Here is a 9,504-nt window from a genome sequence, read left to right as displayed (position 1 = left end):
GAATAAAGAACTTGGCTAGACACAAAATAACATTAACACAAAGTTCCTCTTCTTTGATTTTCATAAAGAGTCCAAAAGTGATGTCATCTCTAGATAAAGAAACTGGAGATGATGGAAATTTATTGATTAACCATGTCTGCAATTCCTTCCAGAAGGTTTGTACAGATGCACAGAAGAAAAAAAAGGTGGTCTGTTGTTTCTATGTTATTTTTTACAAAATGTGCAGGTGTTGTCATCTATGTTGAATCTTTTCCTGAGTAAATCCTTAGATGGATAAATATCGTTCATAATTTTGAAGTGTGTTTCTTTCGCTTTTGGAACTATAGGAAAGGCTAAGTACATAGATCTTAGTTTAGAGATTGTGTTTTTGTCAAATTTAACTTGTCTGCAAAAGCTGACATGCGATTTGCAAAGACACGCCTCCCTGATAAACATATCCGATTCCAGATCAGCACTTCCGGAAAGCGTCATACCGGAAGTCCACAGTAGCTGCTGTTAGCATTTGTGGACAGAAGCGACGGACTTGTAGTTTGTCGAAATTTAGGTGTCTTGTTTTCACTTTTTTTCTCGACCAGTTTGCCTGGTGGTCGACTTAGTGATGGACAAGCTTCGTCGTGTTTTAAGCGGCCGAGAAGACAATGAAGAGCTGGGTCTCACAGCGCAGGTTAGTCAGTTCCTGTGTGACACCTGCTAATGCTAAAGTTCTGCTAATTTCACAACCTAAAGTTTTGGTGTAGTTTCGCTGCCTGTCTGAAGCTGTTTAATAAACAACACTTGAGAGACATATTTATTTATGTTCGTTATTATTAAAAGTGTCAATTAATTATCAGTTTCTAGTCTTAAACAGTTGAAACAAACTCGACCGCTGCTATTTTATGTCCTTTCTGGTAATAAGTTGTTTTGTTTACACTTTTTCACGCGTCCACGATCAGGAGGAGATGAGGTAAGGTGTGTTTGTTAGTCCACTGTACGCGCCATTAATGTTAAGTGTTTCCTGTTTCGGTGCTTTTTAAAAAATGTGTCTGCTTGTGTTTGGAGACAACACTGTGGTTGTTGGATGTGGGTCTCTGAAGCGTGAAGCTAGCCTGCGGGTCTTTCTGCGGATCATGCTGGTCTTGTGACATCCTCCCATTGTTCCCGCCAGGTCCTTGATGCCAGCTCCCTCAGCTATGGCACCAGGATAAAATGGTTTGTCATCTGCTTTGCTGGAGGCATCCTGTGTTCAATCCTGGTGAGTGTGTGTGTGCACTTTTCTGTCATGTTTTAAAWTTTTTTTTAATGAGCATTTGCGAGGTGGGGAATGCAGAGCCTCTTTTCTGACCCATAATGATACCAGTTCTTCATGATCTTATTTTACTTTCTTTAAAGCCAAACTTGTCGCCACACCTCACCGATTCCCTCACACTCTTCTTGCTGACACTTGATTAACTCGACTCGTAAATACAGATGGCTTGATGTAAAATAACTCCGAGAAGGCAGGAAGTGTCTCAGTCTGACACCTCGCTGTGATAATTCACACTGACCCTTGAACGCTGCTTTTGTTTGGAAAACCTGGCTGGTAAAACTCAAAGCTGAAGGATCTTTCCGCCAATCCGCAGTGCAATAAACAAACATTTTACCTTTGAAACTCTGAAAACAGATTAGTGCCCTCTAAGCTAATTTATATCCCAAAATCTTCACCCTTCTTGCATTCAGATGTTTTAAATCCTCGCACTTCAGATTTCAAATACCAAGCTCCAATTAGCACATGGTCCAACACATAGTCCGGTTGTATGCTCCATATTTAGCTCAATAAAAAAAAAAGATTTAAGTTGCAGCCATTTATGTGTTTCCTGAGATTGAATAACTGATGATCTTCAATAGGAGTTGACTCCAAAGATACACAACTGCTCACATTTCATGGCTTCTGGTGATAATGGAAACCAAATACTTGCTAAAAGTTGTGCCACCAGTTTTCTTTGCAAACACGTGACAATTTCCTGACAATTATCTTATCATCCAGACAAATCATTCTGGTTTTCTGCCACCAGGGGGCGCCAGACATGTTTCAGTAAAATTGTAGAACAAACCAAAACATCCTTTGACATTTTCCCTCATTTGGATTTTAAGAAATTGTGTAAAATCTTTATTTTTAATGCATGTTTTGATTAATTTTAAATTAATGATGTGTAAGAACAATATTCTGTGTAAGTAATGGATCTTCTGCTGTTTTTTAAGGGCACCGCTTTGCTGTTTCTTCCCAATGGGATCAAGCTTTTTGCTGTTTTCTACACACTAGGAAATGTTGCAGCTTTGGCCAGGTAAGGCTGGATTTTCATTCCAGTTAACCTCAAAGACGTTGTAATAACTCTTGATGAGGTTTGATATTGAATCAAAAGATCATTTTATATCAAAGTGTGGTCATTTTTTAAATTGTTTTATGAACTCTTAAAAGTTGAAAGGCTAGTTTAATGAAAATGAAGAAGCAGTTTATTTTTTGGCTGTTTTTCTTAATCACTAAAAAAATTTGCGTGTTTGTGTCGGCGTCTTTAATAACCTGTAGGTCGACTTTTCCTTACACACGCACACACACACACACACACGTACACACACTCACACACAGACAGACACAAATTTGACTCGGAGGCTTCTTCTGCTGTCAGCTCAGAGGCGTTTCCCAGATTTGCCTTTCTGGCTGACAAACAAAAAGACAAAAGTCGAGTTCAAAACTGTCTGTTGTGAAAAGGATATTTTATCTGTCAACATATTTTCTTATTTAAGGAGATTCCTATTAAATTTTCCTCAGTAATATATCATTCAGGGTTAGTTTATATCCAGTTAAAGAGCAGGATTTGTTCGGTTTGATGATTATTTCAAATAAAAAATGTGTCTTCTGTCGATATCAACAGATTTGTCCATTATATAGCGTTAATAATAAGTAGTTAATGTCAATTAATGATGCTTTTAAGCTACTTGGCAAGTAGTGAGCCACTGCTAAGAAGTTTTTGTTTGTCAGTCTGTCTTAAAGATTTAAATTTTGTGCAAAATAGAAGTTAATCACCTCAAAGCCCAAGGTAACAATGTCCTGTTGAGTCTGTGTTATTGTATTAATACAAGCGTGTTCCTTTTTTTGATGAGATGTACTTGATGATACATTTTTTTAGCTTTTATTTACGCTTAACATACTGAAAACATAAAATTATCACACACCAAGTCTTGTGGTAGTAAACAGAAATAACTTGAGATTTCGAATGACTTTAATGTAAAAATAAATAAATAAACAAATAAACAAATCACCAGTCCAATAGAAGTACTTTAATTGTGAGTAAATGAAACAGTTTGTGTTGCAGTCAGTGGAGCTGACAGATTTTGCCCCCCCCCAGTGATCAGAGCAGGAAGTGGGCGGACATCATTAGTGTCACTGAACAGTTGGAGTAAAAAAAAAGAATTTAAATAAATAAAACCGTCCTTTCCTCTAATCCAGCCGGCAGAGAGTGTACGTCAGCACGCACTATTCTCGCGTCTCGTTTAACAGATGACCCCCATCCTCCCCCGTCGCCCACACACACACACACACACAGCCGGCAGAGAGTGTACGTCAGCACGCACTATTCTCGCGTCTCGTTTAACAGATGACCCCCATCCTCCCCCGTCGCCCACACACACACACACACACACACACACACACACACACACACCACTGATTCACTCCGACACACTCGGCTGTGATGAGCTGCTCGCCACGTCTGTCGGGAAAGCCTCTGTCTCTTTAACTTGACTGACGTAACGCATGCATCACGTACCAGACTCTAACTGTGTCATTGTGCCGTTGAGCAGGAACCCCTCATTATACCAGGAGGAAGGACAAAATGATCCTGTTGATCAAACCGTTACTCAGTGTGTGTGTGTGTGCTTGTGTGCGTGTGTGCTTGTGTGCATGCGCGCTGTGTGTGATTAAGTATTCATGTTGTGGAGTTTGACTTGTCTGTATTACCAGAAATCAAAAGCACATAATAACCATGGAAATGACTTTTATTTTGGAAAATTTGTGTGATTTATTTTAAATATTAAAGACTACACATAAATCATTAACTAAGTTTAGTGTTTGTTTATTAATAAAGACAATAATCTTCTAAATATTATTTTCTAACGGGGTGAAGTAAAAGAAGAAAGTAAAACATGATAGTTACCGCCTGATTAAAAGCAACATGTAACTGTAACTTTAACTGTGTTGTTAATGAATTGAATTTTATTTATTTATTTTTAATAAAGCACCTGTTTCTTGATGGGACCATTAAAGCAGCTGAAGCGCATGTTTGAACCAACAAGATTGATAGCCACTATTGTTATGCTGGTAAATATCACATTTGTTGTTTCCTTTAGTCCAAACTTTTCCGTAATATTTTGCTATATTTCAAACCTTTWTTGCTGTAGTTCTTTAATTTTAAAAGGCACATCCAGTTAAAGACTGTAGTCRGGCAGAAATCTCTATTCTTAAAGTGTCTGTGACATCAAATATTTGTTATAAATATGAGCACATTATTGGAAAGATAACATTGATAAAATATTGCAAAAAATACTTTCACACCACTGAGATGAACAGTTGAGATATTTGCATGTGAAGTAACAGGAAGTGATGTCAAAGGGGAATGTCTGCATGTAAAAWGAGCGTTGCTACAACGGCTAATAACATAAACTGTAGAGAAAAATCTGATGTTTCTTTAGATTAAATTTTTAATCACCATCAGAGAGAGAGATAGAGAGTCAGAGTTCAAGTAATATTGTTTCAATAATAAGTCCCCTTCGATGTCACTTCCTGTTTCACTTTGACCGAGCCAAAAAACAAAAAAAAAATCTAGATATGTGACAAAATGGGTAAAATCATGTGTTCTGCCAAGTTTCTTATATATAAAGATGTTTTTAACTTTTTGTATTTGTCAGGCACTAAATGTTTTTGTGTTTTCTCTCTCTGCCAGCTCTGCCTCGCCTTAACACTTTGTGCAGCATTTTGGGTAAGTATACAGTAAATTCAGAGCTATATAAAAGTTTAAATTTGTCTTGCAGTACTTTTTGACTGATGCTTTTTTTTTCTTACAGTGGAAAAAAAATGGATTGGCCATCATCTTCTGTATTCTGCAGCTTTTGGCGATGACTTGGTAAGTCTGCCTTCCAGTCCTGTCCTTTCCTCATCTGGAGCCCAGTTTAATAACAGAACTTTGTTCCAGATTCTTTGTGTTTTCAGGGAGACTTTTGAACATAGAATGATGATCGACAGCAGAAACATTACTAGTATTTATTAAATAAATATTAGTAATGTTAAATAACAATAACAGAACAYGAAAAAAGTCTGAAATTGAATCTTATGTATATATCTCACTAAAGGCCCTGTTCACACTATAAAGGGCTCGACACACGGGAGGYGACGTCGCTCGCTCTCCATTCATTTCCTATGGAAGTTGTGCGGTGAGGCGACAATCACTTGCCCTCCTCCAGCTAGGTGACTGGCGAAAATAGTGCATGTGAAATTTCACACTCGTACACGTACACGTGCACACGCGAGCATGCGATGCGACATATGAAAGTTGAAAAATGTTCAACTTTTGTCGTTGTCGCTTAGCGTACAACCAATCAGCGAGGGTTTCATTGACTGACCAATGAGAGGAGAGTATGCTACACACTGCCGTTAGCTAACACTTTCACCAAGTGATTACTAAAAAGCTTTGTGGGAATTTATTGGCACCAGGGTGAAGTTTATGGTAAGTTTTTCCTCATAAAACTGTACCTTGATATGCGTTTGTTTTTCTATATCATTAGCATCGCAAGATTTGTTTAGTTTACACGTCCGTAATGCACACCCGCCTTCAGAGTTAAGAACCAATCAAATTTTGTGAAGACAAGCGACCTGAGAGCGCGATTCRCRACGCTGCGATCGCTATCGCGTCCCGTGTGTCGGGTTTCACCCTGGCTGCGATGACAGCCGTTAATCGCTGTAGTTTGTCGCTCCCCGTGTGTCGAGCCCTTAACATTTTAGACAACTTTTGATTTTTTTTTGCGTCTCAGTTACTAATAAAAGTTATTAATAAAAGCTCAAATCATCTCGGTCCTTTCTAACTTTAAATAAAACACCTGARATGTTATTCTTTTAATTTTGACCAAATGTTGCTCTCATTAGGTCAGTCAGTTTAGTCTCTGTAACCCTGACCCCAGTGTGAGGTTAAAAGCTCCATTAAAGGAAATAAAATGTGCCTTTGAGCAATGCGTGGCACGTCAGGACTCGTAACATATTTACAGACGATCAACAAAAGAATTTGACTGCGTGACCACTAACTCAGAGGAAGGAATGTCCACGAGGACAGTTGTCCGATGGCCCACAGGACAGGACCGCCTCAGCCTGTAACCCACGCACACGTCTTCACGAGTCACACATTTCAAGCTCAGAACGCCCACGCCGGTGCTCGGACGTCCGTGGGAGGGTGTTCCTGTCGTATGATGTCGTCGGTTGTCCTCACAGAACTGGACTAAATCCAGTCTGCAGGTCCTGCAGTTACTGGATGACCTCACGGGGAAGTTTGACGACATCTAGTAGAGTTTTTGTTTTAATGTTTGGGATGATTGTTAAATATTTACTTAAGACACATGATTTCTTCCCGTCATGCTGTGCTTTGAGCTAATTATTCAGCTGCAGTGTTAGATTCCTCACGTGTTCAGGATGCTTTGTATCGGTTAACAATGTTGTTGTTTCACCAAGTCAAYACTGAAAAGTTCAGTTTGTTTTCAACTATTTTTGGTTTTTATTTCAAATAAATCAGACAAAAAAATCAAGAAGGAAATAAAATTCACTTTTTTTTCTGATATCAAAAGGTATACAAGCTAAATTTATGACAAAATTTCTAACTTTACGATGAGTAGCTTTAATACTGTAAGTCCAATAAAAACATTTTCTGATACGTTTCATCCTTTTTAATTTTATCTTTACAAACCCAAAGCGYGCAGCTAGGAAGTATTTTTGTAAACAAACTGCAGATTGAGTTGAAAGAAAAAAGCTTTCCACTCAACATGACTGGAAACATGAAAACAAAGATTATAAAATGTAAAATTTGAAACGCTTCTAGACTAATCCCTCAGTAGCTCCGCTTGTTACTCTATTTATAGATGGCAGAAAATTAGACAGAATGTAAATTCATGATTAATTTATCCTCTTAAGCTGGATTTAACCAAATCAGTAATTGTCTTTTTGTTGCTTTCTGTATTTTCAGGTATAGCATCTCCTACATTCCATTTGCCAGGTAAGCTGGAACACTATCAATATTTTATCTTTGATGTTTCCCTGTTTAGATTTGTCATATTTTATTATATTCATGTCTGTTTTTAAAGTACCTGCGACATGAATATCCTTCAAATACAAAAAGTCAAAGAAAACATCTTTATAATACACATGATTTTACACATTTTGTCACATAACTGGACTATTTCCTTTTGGATTTGTCTCAGCCAAAGTAAAACAGGAAGTGACATCAAAGGGGAACTCATTAATAAAATAAAATCTTTGGACTTTGTTTATTAAAACAGTATCATTTAAACTTTAACTCTTCATCTCTCTTTGACTGAGACTCAAAATAATATAAACAAACAGATTCATCTCTACAGTCTGTGTTGTTATTTATTGTAGCAACGCTCTGTTTACATRCAGACATCCCCCTTTGACATCACTTCCTGTTCCTTCACAGGCAAATATCTCAACAAYGTTCATCTCCGCTGCGTGAAATTTGATTTGCAACATGTTATTAATGTTATCTTTCCAAAAACGCATTCATATTTATCTAAAAAAAATTGACGTCACAGGTACTTTAAAGCTGTTACTTTCAGTCATTTTTAAAAAGCCAGGGATGAAAAAAAACAAATCAGTTTTCTGCTTCATCTTAACGTCCAGCAGCAGACAGGCCGGTGTGAAAACGCTTCACAAGCCATCAATGAAAACATGTTTTTATTTACGTCTGCACAATGTTTGCTTCCACCATATGGCTCTAATCCAGCCGCAGTGTGAGCTCTGAGTCTATCAGCAGCTGTTTTCTCTTTATTTCTAAGTATTATCTCTGTTTAGTCCTTAATATCAAAATGAAACGATTTATTGTGGAATAAAAACAGATTTATCAAACAGTTCTGCAGTAATGAGCTCATGGTAAGCCCTAAAGCATTAGGACTCGATTGGTTTTTGATTAGATATTGCCGAGCTCAGCTTTTTTTTTTTTTTTTTTTAAATTTCGTGCCACCTGAGTGCTTTTGTGGAGCTAACAAGGAGGCGTGATGTTATTTTGTCAGTCCAGCTGTAAGTGGGATTAGCTCTCGTTCGGCGAGAGGTCCAGATGCACCTCGACACGCGGCGCCTCCCGTTAAGTGTCTCGCGTGTTTTGGGTTGACCCCATAATCCGTCCTGACAGCTGAGAGACATCGTGTAACCGCCCAGAGGTCCCCCTCCCCGCCAGCGCAAACCGCTAACAACAAAACAAAGCAAAGACAAAGACCTGCTTTTACACCGCGCTCGTAWTAAACAAATTCCTCTGAAGAAACTGTTTAAATATTAAACTCTACACTTTAAACTCACAACCCTACACTCCCATGTTATTATTTACACAATATTTTTTACGTCTTGTTTTATTTCTTATCCGTAAGCCTCTTATTTTAATCCATTTTTAATTTAGTTTGGATTTGATCACTTGTTTCACAGCTGCAGCGTTTATTCATCATCTTATGAGTGACACATTAAAAAAGCCCCAAACTGAAGTCCTCCACGTCCCCATCTGCAGTCAGACTAACCCAAACCTGACGGACCAAGACGCCACATGGCCCATTGGACTTGATCCTTTAATGTATTTTACCTTGTTGCCTCTAATAACCTCCAGCTTCTGCTGTTCRGCTGTGAAACCTGCTGCACTTCACCAGGTTCAGACTCCTCATCTGTTCATGAAGGTTTTAGGCCAGAAAAAAATAGCATCAAGCTACGATTACTAAAAAAATAAACAAAAAAAAGAAGGAGAGGGGCAGTGTTTTATAAAGTATCACAATGTGATACTTGGGTTAAAGTACAAGTATCTTACCAAAAAATTACTTTGTTAAAAGTTAAAGTCTTCTTTAAGAATATTACTTGAGTAAAAGTCTTAAAGTACCTGATTTTTTTGTACTTAAGTATTAAAAGTAAAAGTATTGATTTAAAATGAGCAGTTAGATTTTCTGTAAGGACATTTATTAGGAGGTGACCTCCTCAAAAAAAATGCTGAAACGACTATATTGTATTAAAAAAATTAATTGATGTTAAATTTAAGATGCACTAGTCCAGCTGTTTCAGTTTATTTACATATATCAAGGCTGCACAAAACTTTTCCTCAAAATGAAAATCAATCTGAGGGCTGCGGCCAAATATAATAATATAATTCTTGAAATACAAATACTTCTTAAGTACAGTCCTTTTATTTTAATGATTATACCCTGCTGGAGTTTGACATGATTTGTTTGTGTACAAACTAATAC

General features: G+C 37.6%; 1 protein-coding gene across 1 annotated transcript in view; it reads left to right on the top strand.

The window, feature by feature from the left end:
- The first annotated feature begins 459 nt into the window (after window positions 1-459).
- sft2d1 (SFT2 domain containing 1) overlaps window positions 460-9,504 on the top strand; it is an 11,341-nt gene continuing 2,296 nt past the window's right edge. Inside the window, exons 1-7 of the mRNA XM_014006016.1 lie at window positions 460-664; window positions 1,145-1,231; window positions 2,218-2,300; window positions 4,252-4,333; window positions 4,956-4,991; window positions 5,077-5,135; window positions 7,236-7,265. Coding sequence (XP_013861470.1) covers window positions 599-664; window positions 1,145-1,231; window positions 2,218-2,300; window positions 4,252-4,333; window positions 4,956-4,991; window positions 5,077-5,135; window positions 7,236-7,265 — 443 coding nt within the window. The 5' untranslated portion in view covers window positions 460-598. The remainder of the gene's footprint in view (window positions 665-1,144; window positions 1,232-2,217; window positions 2,301-4,251; window positions 4,334-4,955; window positions 4,992-5,076; window positions 5,136-7,235; window positions 7,266-9,504) is intronic.

Source organism: Austrofundulus limnaeus, unplaced genomic scaffold (genome assembly GCF_001266775.1).
Source record: "Austrofundulus limnaeus strain Quisiro unplaced genomic scaffold, Austrofundulus_limnaeus-1.0 Scaffold33, whole genome shotgun sequence".
Lineage (NCBI taxonomy): Eukaryota > Metazoa > Chordata > Actinopteri > Cyprinodontiformes > Rivulidae > Austrofundulus > Austrofundulus limnaeus.
The sequence above is the reverse complement of the archived record's forward strand: the minus strand, read 5'-3'. Positions and strand labels throughout refer to the sequence as shown.